The sequence below is a fragment of the Eretmochelys imbricata genome, chromosome 20 (genome assembly GCF_965152235.1).
Source record: "Eretmochelys imbricata isolate rEreImb1 chromosome 20, rEreImb1.hap1, whole genome shotgun sequence".
In the NCBI taxonomy this organism is placed as follows: Eukaryota; Metazoa; Chordata; order Testudines; family Cheloniidae; genus Eretmochelys; species Eretmochelys imbricata.
Window position 1 is genome coordinate 19,392,436 of NC_135591.1, and position 22,821 is coordinate 19,415,256.

General features: G+C 57.5%; 1 protein-coding gene across 6 annotated transcripts; it reads left to right on the forward strand.

Annotated features, from left to right (window-relative positions):
- The first annotated feature begins 4,345 nt into the window (after nucleotides 1-4,345).
- Nucleotides 4,346-22,680, forward strand: DCAF15 (DDB1 and CUL4 associated factor 15). Of its 6 annotated transcripts, none has more exons than XM_077838557.1 (13): nucleotides 4,346-4,480; nucleotides 6,774-6,871; nucleotides 7,058-7,193; nucleotides 7,989-8,095; nucleotides 9,313-9,452; nucleotides 9,935-10,105; nucleotides 13,497-14,114; nucleotides 15,643-15,734; nucleotides 17,710-17,838; nucleotides 18,885-18,970; nucleotides 19,306-19,440; nucleotides 19,941-20,171; nucleotides 21,654-22,680. In XM_077838557.1, exons 1-13 carry the CDS (start codon nucleotides 4,346-4,348, stop codon nucleotides 21,682-21,684), a joined length of 2,109 nt encoding a protein of 702 aa, XP_077694683.1. In that variant the 3' UTR covers nucleotides 21,685-22,680. The 6 variants fall into 6 exon arrangements, with proteins under 6 accessions (XP_077694683.1, XP_077694686.1, XP_077694685.1 ...); XM_077838560.1 differs by having other exon boundaries at nucleotides 19,941-20,056; XM_077838559.1 differs by having other exon boundaries at nucleotides 19,336-19,440.
- The last annotated feature ends 141 nt before the right edge of the window (nucleotides 22,681-22,821 follow it).

The following is a 22,821-nucleotide window of genomic DNA, read 5'->3' on the forward strand; positions in this document are numbered from 1 at the left end:
CATCAGTTCCCTGAGGGAGTCAAAGTCTGCTTTTCTGAAGTCCAGGGTCCGTATTCTGCTGCTTTCCTTTCTTCCTTGTGTCAGGATCCTGAACTCGACCATCTCATGGTCACTGCCTCCCAGGTTCCCATCCACTTTAGCTTCCCCTACTAGTTCTTCCCGGTTTGTGAGCAGCAGGTCAAGAACAGCTCTGCCCCTAGCTGGTTCCTCCAGCACTTGCACCAGGAAATTGTCCCCTACATTTTCCAAAACTTCCTGGATTGTCTGTGCACCGCTGTATTGCTCTCCCAGCAGATATCAGGGTGATTGAATTCTCTCATGAGAACCAGGGCGTGCGATCTAATAACTTCTGCGAGTTGCCGGAAGAAAGCCTCGTCCACCTCATCCCCCTGGTCCGGTGGTCTATATTAGACTCCCACCCCGACATCACCCTTGTTGCTCACACTTCTAAACTTAATCCAGAGACTCTCAGGTTTTTCTGCAGTTTCATACTTGAGCTCTGAGCAGTCATACTGAAAGCTTCTGGGCTAGCCGCGGATCTGGGGAACAGGGTATTTCCCCCCTCACTGATCCTCTGCTCTCCTGGCAGGTGAATTTCAATGCCAAGGCTGAGCCAAGATACGGCGTACGCAGGTGAAATGCCTCCTTATGCCAAGTGAGATTAATTTGGTCCTAAGGATCTATAGTGATAAAGATGTCTCGTGGCAAAAGGCCAGAACTTGGAGTCAGGACTCCTGGGTTCTATTCCTGGCTCTGAGAGGAGAGTGTGCTAGTGGTAAGATCAAGGGTCTGGAAGCCAAGACATCTGGGTAGAAGGCAGGAGTAAGCATCAGGACTCTTTGGTGCTACTTCTGGCTATGGGAGAAGCCTAATGGTGAGAGCACCGGGAGTTCGTCTCTATCGCCGGCGCTGGAAGGCAGTGTGGCCTAGCGGTTAGTCCGAATCACTGCGCTACATCTCAGGCCCTGTGACCCTGGCCAATTCACTTTCCTTCTTTGTGTCGCAGTTTCCCCTCCCTGAGATAAAAGGGGTTAATCATACTGATCTACCTCCCAGGAGTATTGCGAAGCTCAAGCCATTCATGTTGGCAAAGTGCTTGAACGCGTTGGATGGAAGACGCAGGATATGGTCAGAGTATTATTAAAACCCCAACACTGATGAGAAGGAGGAAGCTCTCAGCTTGTTTTCTGACTGATTCCTTCAATGTGCCTCATAAATAAGTCACTGATCATTTACTTAAGTCATGCATAAATGAGGATGGTGGATGCTGCGTACCACAAGCCTTCTAGGATTCTACAAGGGATGGGTGACCCATCCTTTATGTCCATGGCTTCAGACCTCATTTTCATGCCACATGCAGATGATTTCACATGACGTTCAGCTGTGACAAGATGACACTGGGCTGCATCAGTGACATTTCCAGGCAGTTAGATGATGTTTCCTCATGATCTTTCTGGTGGTGCTCACCACCCGACTGAGCACATCACAGAGCTGAAGGGATTTATCGTCAGAACTCCCCTGGGACATAAATCAAGTCTGGATGTCTTTCTAAAGGAGATGCTCAAACTCAGAAGTTTGGGGCTTGCTTCAGGAATCACTGGGTAGGAGTCTCTGGTCTGTTTTCTGCCAGAAGACAGATCAGCTGATCAAAATGGTCTCTTTTGGCCACAACGTCCGCGAATCTCCCTCCTTTACAGAGGGGGGAATGTTTTAGCGCAGTCTGATGACGTTTCAGTGCAGGGCGATGACACAATTTGGTTGGGATGTAATGACAGTTTAAAGCATCTTGCCATTGGGCACAGTGTTGTTTGGTTGGCATTGAGCTGCACCATGGCTGGGCATGATGCCATTTAGCTGTTCCTACCACTGGGCAGCACCACCATAGATCACGACATGGTTTGGTTGTCAGCCCAATTGAGCAAGGTGGTACCATTTGGCTGCCCATCATTGTGGACCATGCCACTGGGTTGCTGCCCCATTGGGTCCTAGGCCGTTTGGCTGTCATTGTCTTTGGGCTACACCGTCATTGGGCACAATGCCATTGAGTTGTCATCCTGTTGCGCGCCTTGCCTTTTCCCTGTGTCATGTCTGGGCTTTGGTTGTTGGGACACACCACGCCCTGTTGGGGGCCACGCTGTCGGCTGTCGCCCCGTTGGGCGCCGTGCTGTCGGCTCTCGGCTGTCGCCCCATTGGGCGCCGTGCTGTCGGCTGTCGTGCTGTCGGCTGTCGCCCCGTTGGGCGCCGTGCTGTCGGCTCTCGGCTGTCGCCCCGTTGGGCACCTTGCTGTTGGCTGTCGTGCTGTCGGCTTTCGGCTGTCGCCCCGTTGGGCGCCTTGCTGTCGGCTGTCGTGCTGTCGGCTGTTGCCCCGTTGGGCGCCGTGCTGTCGGCTCTCGGCTGTCGCCCCATTGGGCGCCGTGCTGCCGGCTCTCGGCTGTCGCCCCGTTGGGCGCCGTGCTGTCGGCTGTCGTGCTGTTGGCTGTCGGCTGTCGCCCCGTTGGGCGCCTTGCTGTTGGCTGTCGTGCTGTCGGCTCTCGGCTGTCGCCCCGTTGGGCGCCGTGCTGTCGGCTCTCGGCTGTCGCCCCATTGGGCGCCGTGCTGTCGGCTGTCGTGCTGTCGGCTGTCGCTCCGTTGGGCGCTGTTCTGTGCTGTTGGCTGTCGCCCCATTGGGTGCTGTGCTGTCGGCTCTCGGCTGTCGCCCCATTGGGCTCCATGCTGTCAGCTGTCGCCCCGTTGGGCGCCGTGCTGTCGGCTGTCGCCCCGTTGGGCGCCGTGCTGTCGGCTGTCGCCCCGTTGGGCGCCGTGCTGTCGGCTCTTGGCTGTCGCCCCATTGGGCGCCGTGCTGTTGGCTGTCATGCTGTCGGCTGTCACCCCGTTGGGCGCCGTGCTGTCGGCTCTTGGCTGTCGCCCCGTTGGGCTCCATGCTGTTGGCTGTCGGCTGTCGCCCTGTTGGGCGCCGTGCTGTCGGCTTTTGGCTGTCGCCCCGTTGGGCGCCGTGCTGTCAGCTCTCGGCTGTCGCCCCGTTGGGCTCCATGCTGTCGGCTCTCGGCTGTCGCCCCGTTGGGCGCCGTGCTGTCGGCTCTCGGCTGTCGCCCCGTTGGGCGCCGTGCTGTCGGCTCTCGGCTGTCGCCCTGTTGGGCGCCGTGCTGTCGGCTGTCGTGCTGTCGGCTGTCGCCCCATTGGGCGCTGTTCTGTGCTGTTGGCTGTCGCCCCATTGGGTGCTGTGCTGTCGGCTCTCGGCTGTCGCCCCGTTGGGCTCCATGCTGTCAGCTGTCGCCCCGTTGGGCACCGTGCTGTTGGCTGTTGCCCCGTTGGGCGCCGTGCTCTCGGCTCTTGGCTGTCGCCCCATTGGGCGCCGTGCTGTCGGCTGTCATGCTGTCGGCTGTCACCCCGTTGGGCGCCGTGCTGTCAGCTCTTGGCTGTCGCCCCGTTGGGCTCCATGCTGTCGGCTGTCGCCCTGTTGGGCGCCGTGCTGTCGGCTCTTGGCTGTCGCCCCGTTGGGCGCCATGCTCTCGGCTGTCGTGCTGTCGCCCCGTTGGGCTCCATGCTGTCGGCTGTCGCCCTGTTGGGCGCCGTGCTGTCGGCTCTTGGCTGTCGCCCCGTTGGGCGCCATGCTCTCGGCTGTCGTGCTGTCGCCCCGTTGGGCTCCATGCTGTCGGCTGTCGGCTGTCGCCCCGTTGGGCGCCATGCTCTCGGCTGTCGTGCTGTCGCCCCATTGGGCGCCGTGCTGTCGGCTGTTGGCTGTCGCCCCGTTGGGCTCCATGCTGTCGGCTGTCGCCCCGTTGGGCGCCATGCTCTCGGCTGTCGTGCTGTCGCCCCGTTGGGCTCCATGCTGTTGGCTGTCGGCTTCGCCCCGTTGGGCTCTACACCATCTCTAGTGCCAGGGCTGGGCTGTCACCGGGGGATGCCTGGGCCTCTTGCCTCTGAGGACACAGGGCCCCTGTCTCCATGACGACGGCCCAGCACCCTGTATTTCTCAGGCACCGCTTAGACGCCCCGAAATCCCGCTCTGGAGGCCCCCCCCGCGCCCAAGGGCCCTTAGTCTCGCCCCCAGTCAGCCCGGGAGGCGGGGCCTAGCCGATAGCTCTTCTCCATAGCAACCAAACGAGATAGAGACTGACAGGAGTTAGCCACCAATCGGACAAGGCGCGCTGACGGGGCGGGGCGAGGAGACGCTTTCTGGTTGGCGCGCGTGCCCTGCAGGGGCGGGATGTTTAAGATTGACAGTCCATCTGGCGAATGGGAATCGCGAAGAGATCTTAAATCCCGGCGGGCGCCGGGGCTGGCCCATGGAAAAGCAGCGTGGGCGGGCCGGGCCGCTCCGGAAGCTGAGGGGGCCGGGGGGAAAATGGCGCCCAGCTCGAAATCGGAGCGGGGCGGCCCGGGGGGGAAGCGGGGCCCGGCTGGGGCGGGGGGCGGATCCTCCTCCGGGGGGGTCCGGGGCCGCCGGGAGCACGTGGTGCGGCAGCTCGACCGGGTCAAGGTGAGGGAGGGGCCTCTGGGGGGGGGGCAAGCGGGGCGGGGCGCCTCATTGGCGGGGGGCTCTGTGGGGAGGAACCTGGGGGGCAGGGCGGAGTGCTCTGTGGGCGGGCGGCTCGTTGGCGGGGGGCTCTGTGGGGAGGAATCTGGGGGCAGGGCGGAGTGCTCTGTGGGGGGGCGGCTCATTGGCGGGGGGCTCTGTGGGGAGGAATCTGGGGGGCAGGGCAGAGTGCTCTGTGGCAGGGCGGCTCATTGGCGGGGCCTCTGTGGGGGGCAGGGCGGGGGGTCATTGGGGGCGGGGCGGCTCATTGGCGGGGGGCTCTGTGGGGAGGAACCTGGGGGGCAGGGCGGAGTGCTCTGTGGGCGGGCGGCTCGTTGGCGGGGGGCTCTGTGGGGAGGAACCTGGGGGCAGGGCAGAGTGCTCTGTGGCGGGGCGGCTCATTGGCGGGGGGGCTCTGTGGGGGGCAGGGCGGAGGGGTTGGGGGTGGGGGTCATTGGGGCAGGGCGGCTCATTGGCAGGGGGCTCTGTGAGCTGGACGTGGGGGTTAGGGGCGGGGTGGCTCATTGGTGGGGGGCTCTGTGGGGAGGAATCTGGGGGGCAGGGCGGAGTGCTCTGTGGGCGGGCGGCTCGTTGGCGGGGGGGCTCTGTGGGGGGCAGGGCGGAGGGGTTGGGGGTGGGGGTCATTGGGGCAGGGCGGCTCATTGGCAGGGGGCTCTGTGAGCTGGACGTGGGGGTTAGGGGCGGGGTGGCTCATTGGTGGGGGGCTCTGTGGGGAGGAATCTGGGGGGCAGGGCGGAGTGCTCTGTGGGCGGGCGGCTCGTTGGCAGGGGGGCTCTGTGGGGGGCAGGGCGGAGGGGTCGGGGGTGGGCGTCATTGGGGCGGCTCATTGGCGGGGGGCTCTGTGAGCTGGACGTGGGGGTTAGGGGCGGGGTGGCTCATTGGCGGGGGGCTCTGTGGGGAGGAACCTGGGGGGCAGGGCGGAGTGCTCTGTGGGGGGGGCGGCTCGTTGGCGGGGGGGCTCTGTGGGGGGCAGGGCGGAGGGGTTGGGGGTGGGGGTCATTGGGGCGGGGCGGCTCATTGGCAGGGGGCTCTGTGAGCTGGACGTGGGGGTTAGGGGCGGGGTGGCTCATTGGCGGGGGTTCTGTGGGGAGGAACCTGGGGGGCAGGGCGGAGTGCTCTGTGGGCGGGCGGCTCGTTGGCGGGGGGGCTCTGTGGGGGGCAGGGCGGAGGGGTTGGGGGTGGGGGTCATTGGGGCGGGGCGGCTCATTGGCAGGGGGCTCTGTGAGCTGGACGTGGGGGTTAGGGGCAGGGTGGCTCATTGGCGGGGGTTCTGTGGGGAGGAACCTGGGGGGCAGGGCGGAGTGCTCTGTGGGCGGGCGGCTTGTTGGCGGGGGCTCTGTGGGGGGCAGGGCGGAGGGGTCGGGGTGGGCGTCATTGGGGCGGCTCATTGGCGGGGGGCTCTGTGAGCTGGACATGGGGGTTAGGGGCGGGGCGGCTCATTGGCGGGGGGCACTGAGGGGCGGGGAGCTCTGGGGGGGGATGTGGGGGCAGGGTGGGGATGAGGGACTAATTGAGGCCTGTGGGCGGTCCTGTGAGGAAAGGTTGGGGGGGCTTATTGACCGGGGAGCGCTGAAAGGGACACTGAGGGAGGCTCCTGAGAGGCTGGATGGGTGGAGGGGGGTGAGGAGCTCACGGGGAGGGGGCGGGGGGCTCTGTGAGGGGCAGTTGCACGGGGAAGGGGGGCTGACTGATTGGGACTGTGGTGTGATTGTGGGAGAGGGGAAGGTCTCTCGGGGGAGGACAGTAAGAGGCTCTGTGCAGGAAGAGGGGGCGGTTTCTACAGAAGTGGGTGAAATTACTTGAGCAGAGAGCTGGGGATAGAACCCCAGACTACTGATTCCCAACATTTCCCCACCCAGCCCAGTTCATTAGATCCCTCTGACCCAGGAGTCTTGGCACCTAGTTTTCTATGTCAGCCTCTGTTCTGCTGCCCTGACCCTGCGGTGAGGTTGCTCCATGCAGCCATTGCCCCAAAAGTCCCAGCCCTGGGGGCTGCAATGGTGAGTTGTCAGGAGAGCCCAAGGGCAGCAACTAATGTGGTCACCGTTACCAGAAATAAACGCCCATGACTCTGATATCTGCTCATATAGCCCTTGCTCACACTGGAGTTACAAGCAGAAGGCATCCACAGGCAGCAATTCAGGACATATTTTGGGTACCCCCACATTAGTAGATATCTTGAGCCTGCTTCTTGTTGGATGTACCCCCGAGCCTCTGACACTTCCCTTCTTTCCAGATCAGCGGGCAGCTTTCTCCACGCCTCTTCCGCAAGCTGCCCCCAAGGGTGTGTGTTTCCCTGAAGAATATTGTTGACGAAGATTTCTTGTGTGCAGGGTAAGATCTGGCATTTCTCCCTTAAGCAGGATGGCAGGGCCAGCCATCATTGTCAGCTTGACTTCCATGAGGGCGGGGGCAGACAAACTCATGGGGAGCTTCCATGCCCAGCAAGTTTGGTGAGATGGGGATGTGAATGCATGTGAGTGCTCTGGGCTGAGCTACACTCCTGTGCTCATCTTCCAGACACATCTTTCTCGGCTTCTCCAAGTGCGGGAGGTACGTCTTGTCATATACCAGCAACAGCGGTGATGACGACTTCTCCTTCTACATATACCACCTCTATTGGTGGGAATTCAATGTTCACAGCAAGCTGAAGCTGGTATGTATGATGGCCCCCCATCTGGCGCTGGGGGAGGGAAGGCTCCTGAAGGAACTGTGTGTGGTGAATGAGTTCACAAGGAGTAAAGACCCACTTCCTGCAGATATTCCCCCTCTGGGCTGTGATCCAGAGGTATCTACTGTTAATCAGGGTTAGGTGTGGCCAGTGCTTGGAAGGGAGACTTCAAAGGAAAACCCAGAAAGGGCACTGGGGATTCAATAGGGGACACTCTTTCCTTTGGGTCATTGCCCCTGTATGAGACTAGAGGGTGCTGTGCGGAGCACTGTTGCCCAGTCCAGTTGTAGGAGGTACTATGGTGCAAGAAGCATCACCTTTTAAACAAGGCATAAAACTGACGCCTCAATTGCATGCGTTTTGCTAGAGCTGAGGAGCTGCTATCCTCAGATCCCCAATCAGCTCATCACAATTTGCCTCCCGAAATTTCCCCCCTGGTTTCAGTTCTTCCTATGCTAAATGCTAGTGCAGTGTTGCTGTGCACTGTCAAACTACTGTTGCGCTCCACCCCAGAGGCAGCTGTATGCAGTGATTCTTGTCTGTAATCTGTTTGTAACACTAAAGCATTTTGAGACCCTCCTGAGAGAAAGGGGCATCTGAAATGTAAAATCACGTATCTTCTCTTTGCTAAACCAAACATCTTTCAGAGAATGCCTGATCTCAGCTAAGCCTCTTAAAAGACATTCCCAAGTAACTTTGGCTCTACAGTTGTCTGGTGGGGGGTTGAATTCCAGATCCCACTCCTTGGATTCAATCTGATTTGCTCTGTTGTTCCCACAGGTACGACAGGTTCGCTTGTTTCAGGATGAAGAAATCTACAGTGACCTTTACCTGACTGTGTGTGAATGGCCCAGTGACTCCTCCAAGGTCATCGTCTTTGGCTTCAAGTGAGTTCCATTGAATGAATGGGGGGTGAGGGAGTGATTTGGACAGAGTTTGTGTTCCCTCCTGCACTCCCAACTTCACATCCCGCTTAAAGGAGGCTGAGAGACCCACAGCAAATTCTTCACTGCTGCCATCCGCCTCCTCCCTGAGGGTTTTCTGGGTGATAGTCCTGCCTCTTTAAAATAGTTACAAATACTTTACTTAACACACAAGTGCAGGACTGACAGCCTTGGAAACTGACGTCTTCGTCCTATCCACAGATTGAGTGCAGCCTGGTGAGCACAGGCCAAGCCTTCCCTTCAGCCTCTCCCTGCGCACGTACACACTGTCACCTCACCCCAGCCCTAGAAGATGGAGTGCCTAAGGCTGTCAGGAGGGGGGAAGCGGTGCTTTGGGATATTAAGGGGAGAACCGTGGCTTGGTTACTCTCCCACCTCCTCCTGAGCTGAATCTGAGGTTGGAAGAGCCCGATGCCCTGACCTGGCAAATAAGAGAGACAAGTGGGGTGCATCTGCTGTGGTTGGCTAGCAGAATACAAACTCCAGTCAAGAGGGGCTGCAGTAGGGTTCCAGTTTAGGGAAAGGCCCCTTATCAGTTGAAATGGTTTGACTTCCCTTGTTTCTTCACTTTTTGAAAAAACCTGCTTTGTTCTCCATCTGTTTTTAATAACTGTAAATACTTAGTTTTGTGTTGTTAGACTGGCAAAGATATGTGTGTTTTTGCTTTTTCCTCTACATTGTATTTATTTGTGATACAATAGCACCTTGAACCCCTAGTTGTGGGCCAGGGCCCCATTGTGCTGGGCGCTGCACAAACTCAACCAAAAGACTGTCCCTGCCCCAGAAAGCTTGCAATCAAAGTAAATGTTGATGTTTTAATCACCCAAACTGGGAATGGGGGTGGGAGCTCTGTGTAACTTCACTGCATGTGAAACGTGTTCCTAAAGATCTGAGAGCATTTCAGTCCTGCCTCTTAGCCCCAAGGCTCCTATAAAAGAGAAATAATAGTTTAATTTAGTAGCGACTCCAGTTTTGATTAAATCCTTTGAAGAGAGAACCCATTTGCCTCCTCTCCCATGTATTGACTGGCTAATAGGCCTGATTTGGAAGCTAGGACAGAGATCAGGGATGGAATATGTGGGTTTAAATGTGGGAGACGAGGGTTTGAATCCCTGAACTTCTCTGAAAGTGACCAGAGGTGTCTCCTGTCTCCCTGGCAGCACACGCTCCGCAAACGGCCTGCTGATGAACATGATGATGATGAGTGATGAAAACCATCGGGATATTTACATCAGCACGGTGGCCATGCCCCCACTCATGTACTGTCCCGGCTGCAGGGATATGGCCCTTGCGCATCCAGGTGAGCCAGGAGGATGGTTCCGTAGCTGCAGAGAATATGCTCAGCAGGAAAGCTGATGTACATCTTCCTAAGGCAGTCAGATGAGGCAATCTGTGACACTTGAAGCTTTGGTGAAGGTGGGGTGATAGACTTGGTGATGGGACAGAGAGAGGTCTCCTGATTGGTTTAGGGGACTGTTGGGACTCCTGGGTCCTCTTGCCAGCTCTTCCACTGACTTGCTGCATGATCTTTGGGCAAGCGTTCATCCTCTGCCTCAGTTTTCCCATAGGTCCACACCATGAGGATAATGTAATCTGATTCCCAGTGGGGTTCATTTAGTGTTAGTAATGGAAATGTTCTTAACCTGCCAGGCGCTAGGCACGTTCGATGTGGGTGGCTCTGGGACTGACTGCTTGTCTCCCACGTGCTGTCTGACCCCCCCAGCTGTTCTTGTCTTGTGGGCAGGGATGGTCTCACTTGTCCCTCTCCTTGTGTGTTCTCAGGGGACCCAAATGCCCACTGTCTGCAGCACGGCTTCATGCTGCACACCAAGTACCAGGTGGTTTATCCTTTCCCCACATTCCAGCCAGCCTTCCAGCTCAAGAAGGACCAGGTGGTGCTGCTGAACACCAGCTACTCCCTCGTAGCATGTGCTGTTTCTGTACACACCGCAGGTAAGAGCCTTGCCTCTCTGGGGGCAGCTGGGATTGGAGAGCGTTAACGTGCGTGGACTTCTTCCTTGGAAGATACTGTGTTCGGAATTCCAGGCCTCGCTGGGTGTTTCAGCAAGGTCAGCTGCGAGGTTATGGATGTGTTGGAACAGCTGCTTAGTCTAGTCTGTCTAGCCAGGGTATCTTCTCTCCCTCATCTTAGATTTGGAGGGACCATTAGCTCATCGAGTCTGACCTCCCGTATACCGCAGGCCAGAGAACTTCACCACCATCCTTCTCTTCCAACCGGCTCGAGCATCGCAAGTGCTAAGTGTGGCGCTTTCAGCAACCCACGGGCCTGTGGCTTGGCCAGGGGTTGGAAACCCCGTGGATTCAGAATGAGTGCAGCCTACCGTCAGTGCTGTGAAAGCGCTGCTCAGAGAGGGGAACCCAGGGGTCAGTGGAAGGTCTGGTATCTTGCAGGTCTCTGGGCCTGGAGATGAGTAAGTGATGCATGGGAGAGCTGGCAGTCCCAGCTTCCCAGGGTAATGTAGGGCATTCTTTGTAGCCTTAGGTGTTGCAAGATGCATCAGACCCTCAGGTTCTCGTTCCCCACTTAACAGCTGCTGAACCACCTGAGAACAAAGCAACCGCCTCGGCCTTGTGAGGGTTTGGATTTCCAGCTTCCAACGGTCTCAAGCACTAACCACAAGGGAGGGAAGGATGGTCTTGTGGTAGGGCCCAGTGGCCTGTTGCGCCAGGTGCTGTACAATCAGATGTTCCTGCCCCAAAGAGCTTGCAATGTAAGAAAACCAGCAGAGGAAGTGTGGGGGCAGGGGGAGTGAGCCTCTCAGTTTATATATAGTAGACAGTGTGGTCTAGTGGATAGAGTATTGAACTGGGACCCAGGAGACCTGGGTTCTATTCCTGGATCTACCATTGACCTGCTGGTTGACCTTGGGCAAGTCACTTCCTTGTCCCGTGCCACAATTTCCCCATCTGTAAAATGGGAAGAATGATACCAACCTCCTTTGTAAGGAACGTACATCTGAGAAATATGTACCTAATATGAAAATAATACATACCCCTAGTGCAGAACAGGAAATTGACATATTTAGAAAGCTTGAGTTGACCTCAAAAGATAGTTGGTTTTCCCCTGATTCTGTATATCAAAGGTTTTCAACCTGTGGTCCACGGACCCCTGAGGGTTCACAGACTGTCTAAGATTTCCAAAGGGATCTGCACCTCCATTTGAAATTTTTTAGCAGTCCACAAATGTGAAAGGTTGAAAACCACTGCTGTATATAATCCAGCTCATTAAAATCTGAGGAGAGCTCACAGTATATTTTAATTTATTTAAATGATTTGAGTAGAGTATAGTGAGATTAGGTTTTAACATGGGTTGTTGTCATTTCACATTTAATCTTAGGTGTATCTTTTAAAAGAAAATGTATTTAATTTAAATAAGCTGTTTTCAATAAATGCAATTTTAAAAAAGAATCACTTTTTATCACTGATTTAAAGGATTGAGAAGTGCTTTGAGATCTGCTGATGAAAAATTAGAGCTAGTGATTATCCACTCTGTCCACCCCCTGGGGGCTGCATGGGTTAATATGTGATTGTAAAGTGCTTTGAGATCCTTGATTGCAAGTTGCTGTAGCAATGTACAGGTATGTTGTCCAGATCTTGCAGCCGGGCACAATGGGAGCGTGTATTGTTCCTGGGTGCCATAAGGTTGCTCCAGTTCCTGAGGCCTGAACGACTTGGTCCAGGGTGGGTGTCCCATACCTAAGGGCAGAGTGGAAGGATGTTCTGAGGTGTGGAATCTCCATCATTGGAGGTTTTTAAGAGCAGGTTAGCCAAACACCTGTCAGGGATGGTCTAATACTTAGTCCAGCCATGAGTGTAGCGGACTGGACTAGATGCCCTCTTGAGGTCCCTTCCAGTCCTACAAGTCTAGGATTCTATGTTTGCGTGAGAGAAGTTGATAATGGAGCAGAGATTTGGTGGGTGAGGTGGGAAGCATGTAAGGGACACATAGGGGAAGGGCCTCAAAGGTGAGAATCTGATGCAGTGATATTGAGTCTCTTTCTAACTCTCCTACGAGAAGTTGGAAGCACATGGCGTGCTGGTTTCCCAGTGTTTTAGACATTGGGAGAGGTAAACTTGACCCATGTTAGCTAGCACTGTAAAGCTGTGGTGGCTTCCTCCAGGAGACCAGCCCAATGTGTGTAATCTCTCATTTTAGAGAGAAACTTGCTGCTAAAATGATGACACAGGGAAATGTACAAGGGGTGAAACCCACAGCCCACTGGCGCGATGGGGAGTTGTGTCTGGGGTATGTTAGAGATGGTTATGTTGTATTCCAGGGAAATCCTGGTGTATCTACAAGCAGGTTTGAGAGTCCAGAGCAGGAGGCTGGGAGTTGAGACTCCTGGATTCTGTTCCCAACTGTGCTCCTGCCTCTGCCACTGGCTCACTGTGTGACCTGGGGCAAGTCACTCCACCTTTGTGCGCGCATATTTGCGGCCGGGACCTGCCTCCTTTGCACAGGAGCTTTGGAGACTCAATCCTTTAACGTCTGCAAAGCACCTTCAGATCCCAGAGAGCCAGCCTCAGGGAGGGGGTGGCTGTTCTGTGAATTAAGGCTTTGCATTCATTTCTCCTTAAAACCCGTGGGAAATGGGCATCCAATCCCCTTCGATAGCTCTCCGAAGCTCAGCCGAACTCTGAAATGATGTGCCCAGCCACTGCATTCCGTTATGGAGCCCTGATGAGAGGAAGCATGGTCCAGTCAGGACCGGCACCAGCAAAGCAAGCACATGCTTGGGGTGGCACAAATTCCAGGGGGGCATTCCAGCCCCCCCCCCTTTTTTTTCTTTTTTTTCACTTGGGCAGTTGAGCTCTTGGGGCGGCAAAAAACCTAGAGCCGGCCCTGGGAGACCTGAGTTCAGACTCCGTGTGTGACCCCTTTGCCTTGGTTCCCCCCAGCCCTACCTCCCAGGGAGTTATTAGGGGAAATGCATTAAAGCTTGTGAAGCCCTTTCAGGTGCACAGATGGGAAAGCATTGCACAGGAGCCAGGCGGTACTGCTGACCCCAGAATCCTGCCCGTCTAAACGGAGGCAGAGTTCTAGCACGCTCCCAGCGTCTGACAGAAGAGGGCACGTGTCATGTGCCCCCATGTTACAGGTGAGGATCTGGGACCTGAGGCGCAGAGAGGCTGAGTTGCAGAGCCCGGGGAATGGTTTGTATGCCGAGCCCATCACCCTGGTATCAGGGCACTCGGTGCTCTATCCACTAGACCTTTCTGCTCCCACTTGTGCAGTGGAAAATGCTGAGGGATGTCTCCATGGAAACTGTTCTCTGTGTAGCTGTGGCCTCTTTAACCCCTTCCTCACCTCTCTCTGGTTTAGAGGACAGCAACTTCTGCCAAATCCTCTATGACAGAAGGAACCAGCCCCAGTCGCCCCACGCGGGGGCTTGTGATGCTGCAGGTGCCATGCAGTGCCCAGTGGGTGCGGAGGATCGGATGGAAAGAGATGGCTGCCCTTGCCGAATGGCTGCCGCACCATCGTCCGCCAGCAGAGCTTCCCAGGGCCTGGAAAGCCCCATCAAACCTATGGAGCTGTCGCCAGCCGTGGCCAAGGCGAAAGAGTTTGTGGCCGATATCTTCCGACGGGCCAAAGAGGCTAAAGGCCCAGCCCCAGCGGAAGAGGAGGAGGTGGGTGGCGGCCGGTTTGAGTGCCGTCCTGCCCAGGAAGCCAGCCCACACAGATCCCTGTCCCAGGGCACCCCTGCTGATGCACCATGGGAGGCAAGGCTGTGCTCAGGGCCCTCCGGGAGTTACTGCCGCCTGCATCATGGCCTCTCGTCTCCCAGGGGAGACCGAACTCCAGAAGGGGATCAACCCCCAAAAGATTCTCCCCTTGCCGGACCGGAGATGGAGAGCCAGCCGGCTGAGCCCGGCTACGTGAACTACACCAAGCTACGCTATGTCTTGGAGCCCAGCGACCTGTCAGAGCCGGAGGACGGTAAGCAGAGCTTAGGGAGGCCAGTCCACTTCTCGGTGCAGGGACTGACTCGCTTAGGGGCTGGGATTATGTGTACGGCTGAGCTGACTGGTAACTCGAGGGGTTTTCAGCTGGACCCCGGGTCCTTTCATCCCCAGTCTGCTTGGAATTGGACTTATGTGCGTTGTAACCGAGAGCTGTTAACGGTCTAGTGCCGGCTTGTGCAGTGAGTTTGGGTCTCCCTCTGGTTCCCAGCAGTCAGGCCTCCATGCTGCTAACCCCCCATCCACCCTAGTGCTACGAGGCCCCCCCTGCTAGTTACTGGTTCTGTAGTTCTCAGAAGGGGCCTCTGGCCAATGGGGCCCTGTCCCCTCCCTTGGGGAGATCTCTCCATAGCAGCCCTGCTGCCCAAGCCCTTGGGGCACGTCTCAGGCTCTGAAGCCTGGGCTGGAGCGGGAGAGCCAGAGCTCCAGCTTCAGCCATAACATCTGCACAGCTGTTTTCGGAGCATCAGCGCGAGCCCCACTACCCTAAATCTGGGGACCTGGGCTGGGAGGCTCCCTGCCAGCTGCAGCGTAGGTGTGCCCTGAGCGGCCAGTCTCTGCACAGGTGCTGAAAGGTACCCGCCTCCTCCCCCTCCTTGGCACAGCACACGCCTGGCCCCAGGCTGCCCAAGCAGTTCTGATCCTGTCATGGTCGTCACTGCTGTCCCTCCCTTACCAGATGGCACAGGTGTGCTCTTGCGCTTTCTCTCTTCCTTGCCGCAGTGAGCAGAAAGCTGGTTAATGAGGCTCTGAGAGACACCAGAGCACTTGCCTGCCCCAGAGTCCCGCCCGAGCCTCCCAAACAAGGACTCAGCACATCTGAATTGCCAGAATCTTCCCTGACTTTCCTAAATGTTCCTGTCCCAACTAATGTTGACTGGGGGATGGACCCCTTAGTTAATTGTCCTTATCCCTCTTGGGAAGGTGCCAGTTCACTTCAGCAGGTCCAGCTTTTTGTAATTAGGTTCTTTCACTGCCCCGTCTCTGTCCCCACCAACCACTGGCCCAGTCTGGTGCCTTCGGTTGTATTGCCCAGGTGTAACTGAAGGCATGGTTTTATTTGTACCACGGTAGCACCTAGGAGCCCTAGGCATGGACCAGAACCCCAAACCAAAAGCCAGTCCCGGCCCCACAGAGCCTACAATCTAAGTATTGGAGCTTGGGGAACGATTCTACTTGCAGTACAGGAGTCCTAGCATCTGGCTCGTTCTCCCAGAGCTGTATTTACTCGGTAGGGCTGATGGCAGTAAGAGCTCTGGTCACCGAAGCTGGCTCGGAAATACACATGGAGCAGGTCTGAGCAGGAAGAGCCATTTGTAGCTAGCCACTCTTTGGAATATATTGCACTAAACCAGGGGGACTGAAACCAGTGTTTAATTCCTGCTCAAGACTCTTCCACGGGGGTGGGGGGGCGACTTTGCAGACCGCTTTCCGGTTCCTTGGATTGCAGGCCCAGCCACTTCGCCAGCCATGTGGCCTCTGCCTCATGCTGCCTTCCCTTTCAGAGTACGAGGATGACAAGATCTCACTGCCGTTTGTCGTAACTGACCTGAGAGGGCGAAACCTCAAGCCGCTGAAGGAGAGAGCCATATTCCAGGTCAGGTGTGGCCTCTGGCCCTGGTCCTGTCATGTGGGGGCGGGGGTGGACTTAAAGGGACACTGTCCGCTTGAAATCTAGTCTGTTTCAAATAGTGAGCTAACACTCCCCCAGCTGCCGGTTTCTGGGGTTTGACAGCCATGTTCTCTTACCACTGAATGCATTTGATCTTGCCTCATCGCTGGAAATGGAGGGTTTGACCATATGCAAAGGCCCGTGTGATGTACGAGGCAAAGGGAGAAGTGTCTGACCCAGTGCTGTCCACTTAGGTGTCTGCCGTAACAGTGGTGTGTGAGAGACTTGCAGATAGATGTGGGGGTCCTTTTCAACGCTTTCATCAGCCGCTGCTGCTCCATAGAGATGTAGTCTCCATGGAGACTACAAGTCCCAATGTGCAGTGCTTTGTCCAGAGCCGAGTGTTGCGTTTTAAGGGGTCCATTCCGAGCCTGGCAGCTGAGAGTAACGCCCTGGGGCGAAGACTGACCATGCTGCCATGTCTCCAGTCCACCTTCTCCAGAGGGGCAGCCGAACTGCACGGATTTCACAAACGCTTTCTACGTTCACAAAAATTCTGATTTTTCACCTTATAAGTGGGAGGCCGATTCCTCCCTAACAGAGGGGAGGTTAGCTGTGATCCGCAAGAGGCATGAGGGCTGGGGGCGGGAAGTGTGAATGAGGCAGTGTGCTCTAGTGCAGGGGTTCGCAACCTTGTTCTTTCCGAGGCCCCTCTACAGCCCACCCGTGCTACGACAGCTGCTTTTCTGCCTATAAAAGCCAGGGCCAGTGTTGGGGGGTAGCAAACAGGGCAGCTGCCTGGAGCCCCATGCCACAGGGAGCCCCAGGAAGCGAAGCTGCTCAGGCTCTGGCTTCAGCCCCAGGTGGTGGGGCTCAGGGCCTTGGGCTTCGGCTTTCTGCCCTGGGCCCCAGTGAATCTGATGCTGGCCCTTCTTCACAGGCCCCTGAAACTGCTCGCGGCTCCCCGGAGGGCCCCGGCCCCCTGGTTGAGAACCACTGCTGTAGTGGGCAGAGCACTGGACTGAGACTCAGGAGACCTAGCTTCCATTCTTGACTCTGCTGCTGGGCGAGCCACATCCCCCCATGCCTAAGTTTCCCATCTGTAGCATGGGAGTAATGATACCGATCACCTCTGTACAGCGATGAACAGCACTCGGTGGGGGGGATTACTAATGAGCAGGTCTGTTCTGAGGGGGGCTTCGTGTCCGAGCCGTACCGTGTTTTTTGTCCACTGTTGGTCATAAAAGAATCTGCCAGCCAGAGAGGTGCCCCCGTCCTATCCGTCTCGGCGCTGATGGAATTGGTATGGGGTCTACAGGCTTCAGCTGAGATGGGGCCCTAGAGCACCAAGCACTGCACAAACACCCAGTGAGAACTCCTGCCTCACAAGCTTACAGCCAAGATAAAGGGCAGAAGAGGTGAAGCCTCTTACAGATGGACACGCGTACTGCCCAGTGCCCAAGGTCACACAGCGAGTCTGGCAATCAAACCCAGCTCTCTGGAGTCCCAGCGAGCATCACAAGCGGCTCCTCCCTCTAACCTGACTGCCAGCCCAGTAGGAGGTAATGGGCTTGTTCATGAGGGCAGAGCTGGAGCCCGCAGTTCAAACTTTGGTCATAGTTCTGGTGATGGGTGAGCTGAGTCGACTCTAGCTTGTGCCCTCGGAGCAGGGCTGGACGTACGTAGCTAGAAGCTTGGAGCAGCCTGTGTCTGTCTGTCTCAGCACAGAGCTGTGGGGTGGGAAAAGGAGCCCTTTCTGCGGAGTCCCATCACGGGGTGGAACTGTACTTTGAGGAGTAAGTTCCCTGGATCAGACATCTTGTGCCTCAAACACAAAGCTTTCTACCTAGCCAGGGCCCACCTAGCATGGCTGGGCTGAGGGCGGGAACTCAAGTGACAAGCCCTTAGGACTACGGAGAAACAGCTGCTGAGGGTTCTGGGTTCTCTCCCCCCATTGCAGGGCCAGTACCTGACTGTGGAGCAGCTGACTCTGGATTTTGAGTACGTCATTAATGAGGTGATCCGGAACGACGCCTCCTGGTCCAGGCAGTTCTGCTCTTTCAGCGACTACGACATCGTCATCCTAGAGGTGAGTGTGCGTGAGCATCCCTTCCCCCACGGAGCCAGGCGAGCCTCATGCTGCCTCACGAAGCCATCAGGCAGCGTTGGAACAGGACCACCTCCGGCTGGGTGACTTGAGAGCCGCAGCGCCCTGTCTGGGCTGGGAGCCAGCACAGAGGTGTAACCCCCAGCGGCTCTGCCGGCTGCTCCTCCAGCAGGATCAACGAACGTTTGTTGGCTGCCACATACTGGAGCAAGGAACCGGCCAGACGCGTTAGTGCTGCCTCTGAAATGAAACCGATTGGAGTAGCCCTCCTCTGTAACAGGGTGTGGCCAGGGGGTTCCAGATCCCGGCGCGCAATGTGGGGCGGCCAGCATTGCATGCCTGGGAGCTGTATCCTTCTTGGGTCCTATCTGTAGGTGGCAGAGTTGAAGGGGTCCTTGGGGAACCTGGTGGGGAGGGAGAGACGGTCTGGCCAAGAACCTAGAGAAGGGGCAGGTGTCAGCCTCTGCATTTCCCCCTGGCTGCTGTGCTGGGATCAGGGGGGTGTCAGAGGGGAGTTGATTGGCACCTGCTCCCTCTTTGGGGGTGGGGATCTCACTTTCTGCTGCAGCACCTGGCTGCTGATCTCTCTGGGGGACAGCTGTTGGAGCTTCTGACTAACCTAATCTGAGGGGGGAGGAGGGGTCAGGCCCCCTCCCTTTGGTGTTGCTGTTTCAAATCTCGCTCACATTTCTACTGTCTTGACTCTGCAGTGCCCGGTGCGTGGTGGGGAATCCCAGTGGACAGGTGTCTCTTGTGCAGATCAGCTGCCCAGGGAAGGGGGAAGGTGGGCTGAAGAGGTGGCTTGTGGGGCTGCTGTACTCTGTGTGTGGCTTAACGGAGAGCCCTGGTCTCTGGAGGTACCGTCCAGGGCTAAACACAACCAGGCCACCCTTCCTTCTGCCTGATCTGCCCTGCCCAGCGTGATCCATGTCCAGCACTGCTCTGCAGTGATCTCTGCCAGGCTCTGTTACCCCCTTGCCAGCTCTGAGTAACCTCCCCGAGTCAACTGTCCAATCTCCTCCCCCTAGGTGTGTCCAGAAACCAACCAAGTCATCATCAATATCGGATTATTGCTCTTGGCCTTTCCATCTCCTGACGAAGAGGGCCAGCTTAGGTGAGTACAGCCGCTGCCAAACTCCCCCTGTGACGTCTCTCCATCCCCTCAGCGTGTGCTTTTAGGGGACCCAGTCCCCACAGAAGGGGCAAGAACTGGGGTGAGGGGAGGTCACAGGGAGCAGATGCCTGGGGGGGGGCGGGGGGGGGGGAACTTGGAGGAATTCCAGTAGCAGCAGGGCAACTCCCTTGCTAGAACCCCTTCACCCAGCCTCAGTCCCTAGCAGGCTCCAGGGGTCCTGGTAACTGCCCAGATTGTACGTGGGGCTTGTGTGCCGTGGGGTTTGGGGAGGAAATGGTTAATTTCTAGCCCACTCCCTATTCTAACCTGACCAGGCCGGTGTGTGTCCTGTGCCTCCCCTCCAGACCAAAGACCTATCACACCAGCTTGAAAGTGGCCTGGAATCTGAACACTGGCACCTTCATCACCGTCAGCGTGGGAGACCTCACAGAAGTCAAGGGGCAGACCAGGTGCGTGGCAGTGGCCGGTGCCTGCTCAGGTGTCCCTCCCCAGATGGCTGCGCTGAGCTGGGAAAAGAGACCCATTCCAGAGAGCTGGGCTTGGGTGTGGAGTCCCAGGTCCTGGCTCCCTCAGACCTTTGCTGGTTAGAATCAAGAGCCCTTCACTGAGCCGGTTGCCACCCCAGTTCAAACCTCCCTTTTCCGAATCAAAATGGCCCTGCCTTCCAGCGTTCTCCTCTGGGAACACAACTCCCTTCCACCGCATCTAAGCTGGGCCTGGGGTGTCCGGAGGGCCTGCCGCTGCTTGCCTCCAAGGCTGCGGCTGTGGGGATCTGATCAGCCGGGTACCAGCTGCGTAAGCTCAGCCCCAGAACTGCCTGGCGCTTGCGTTTGACAGCGCTAATACAAACCGCTCCGGGCGTTGCCTCAGGGAAAACCACAGGCTGGGGGCCTCGCCCAGCGGCCCCTGCCCTGCTTGCTCGCTCACAGTGCTGTTCCCCTGTCCGCAGCGGCAGCGTTTGGAGCTCCTACCGGAAGAGCTGCGTGGACATGGTGATGAAGTGGCTGGTGCCAGAGAGCAGCGGGCGATACGTCAACAGAATGACAAACGAGGCACTTCATAAAGGTAAACGCCCCTTCCCTAGCCGGGCGCTGAGCCCTGGAGGAAGGGGCTGCCCGGCTTCCCCTCTGGCGTGCAGCCAAGCCCTGCTGAAGGCTAAGGATCTCCTAGCAAGGCCTGAGTGAGTGGGACGGGCCCCGGGCAGTGTGACGCAGCATGGCTGGCTGCCTGCTTCAGCTGGAAGATCACCTTCAGCACGCAGCTTCCCTGCTGCGTTCTGCTGCTCAGTGTGCTGACACGCAATGCCCTGCTACGCCCCCAGCCTTGTGAGCCTGCCTGGGAGGGCCATAGAGCCCTGGATCCACTCGCTTGGCTCCAGACCTGTGCTCTGCGCCCCTGCCAGCAGGAACGTGGCACTGCAGCCGGCTGGGGCCTGTGCAAGCCATGTGCTGTGCGGCTGGATCTCGGGGAAGCTACTCTCAGCTCCAGCTTAAAGGTGGTGAAGTGTCTGGGCTGTGCTGCCAAGGGCACGGTTCCCTCCAGAGCCCAGCACGGGGGGGCCGCTAAGCTCCCTGGCGTGTTGCGGGACAGTTACTTTCTGCGCTGTTGCATCCTGCCCCAGACTCCATGTGTGGGGGTGACCCTCTCTGCCCTCTAATCTCAGCCTCCCCTGTTCAGACCTCCTGGGGTAGATCATCTGCCCAGTCATGGCTCTTCGCTGCATGGCCCCCGGTTAAACCCCCCACCTGCCTCTTTTCTGCACCGGAAATAATTGCGCACTCCTAGATCCCTGTGTATCGGTGAAGGCCAGAAGGGGCTGCTGGGATCACGCAGCCGAGACCCTTGCCCCAGGGATTCCTGCAGGCGGCCCATGGCTAAGTTTGGGTAGATGGGTTAGACACAGAAGCCAACCCCCCAGCAGTCCTGGTGCAGATGGTGTCTGACCAAACCCCTCCCAGCCTGGACCCAGCTGATCCCTTAGCTGGAGCGCTGGGTCATGCCTGGAAGCCCTAATGGGAACGGGGGGAAACAGGTGCAGCTGCCTGGGCTGTTCCAGGGGCAGCTGGTCCCCGCTCTCTGGGTGCAGGATTCTGTCCCATCTCTTCCCCACGGCTGCCATCTCTCCAGGGCCTGCTGTTCCCTCTCCCTCCACCCCGTGTGTCTCCTGACTCCGCATCTGAGCACAGGAAGGCCAGAAGGCTCCAGACCCACTGACGGAATTCTGCGCTTGGCTGGCAGCTGAGCCAGGCAGAGCTGTCCCCGTGTCAGTAGGCAGGGGAGGGCAGAGCCGTGCCTGGGGATGTGGGGTGGGTGTGGCAGGCATGCCGTGCTGGGCTTTAATCACGTCCCCCAGCAGGACCACCTCCTGCACTGCTGTGAGGGAAGACCCACACACTGCACTGCACGCGCCCCTGGCTTGACCCCTTGCTGCACGGTGGCTTAGCCACGCTGACTCCTGGCCTAGGACCCGCCTTCCTCAGCGGATCCTGCCACGTTCTTTGCCATCAGTGAAGTGGAGAGACTTGGATCTCCCCCCCAGCCCCAGCCCAGCTAGCCGTGGAGCCGAAGGAGCGACCCCCTGCCCTCATCCGCCCAGCCTGGGGAGTGGGGAAATGGCCACCACGTCCGCTCCTTAAACCCATCTGCTCTTTGATCTCTCTAGGCTGCTCCTTGAAGGTCCTAGCAGACAATGATCGCTACACGTGGATCGTCTTGTGACGCGGAGGCGAGACTGGTTTGGTTCCTGCCGTACTGTACGTCGGATTTAACTACCTCCTCCTGTTTGAGTTTCGTTGGGTTTTAATTTCTCTTCATCCTTTTTTTTAATTAGAGTAACTCGTGCTTTTGCTGAAAGTGGATGTAAGTAGGAGTATCCCTAGGGGAGGGGGAATGCCTGTCGTCCGAGGGCCCAGCCCAGGGTCTGCTCTGGGCTTGGACCTTGAGTCTCTTGCCTCTGCCAGCGCCTACGGGCGGCTCTGCCGGCCGGCGGCGTTGCCTGCGGTGCACGTGCTCAGCTGGGGCTAGAGCCGGTGCAGTCAGGCTAGCGGGATGCTGTGGCAGGGGACCTGACCCTCGTCACCGTCATCTGCGGTGACTTAGCAGTAACATGCCCTCGCTCAGCATGAGCAGCAGGGCTCGTCCGTGGCACTTGCTGCTAGGGCCGGGGTCCACCCTCTCTGGCGACGGAGCAGCGTCTTCCTCCGGCTCAGGACACCACTTGAACCATCTCCCTTCTCTTTGGAGACGGTGAATTCTTCTTTTAATACTGCTCGGGCCACGTGCTGCCAAAGCCGCCAGCAGCACGCCTGGCCCCTGAGGAGAACGACCCGCGCGGCCCCTCTCCTGGTACCGCTCCGTTGTCATTGAGTCGTTAGCTGCTGAGGGGGCGAGAGGGCAGCATTCCAGCTTCCCCCAGGTGTAGTGCGATCCTGTGGCAGAACAAATCTCCCGCCCTCCTGGGGGCCAGACTTCCCGGTTCTGTTCAATGTATATTTAAGTGTCATTCTCTGTTTGGTGTTTAAGGCACTTTTTCCAGTGGAGGAGGTTTTTCCTTTGAGTCCAGATAACACACCTCTCCCCCGCCTGCACACTTTGTGGATCATTCCACAGTCCCCAGCCCCACTGTTAATCATTTAGTTTCTCCTCAAATGGGCTTTTGTTTCCCTGTAATAAACGTTTTAATTTCCAAGCCACCGGCTCGCGTCGCTTTCTGCTGCGGGCGCAGGGGAGGGTGCCTGGCCCTGGAGTGCACCTGTCGCGCAGCTCTGGGGTCACTTCCCAGCTCCACCACAGACCTGAGTGGAGCCATGTCAGCTGAGCTTTTCAGAGTA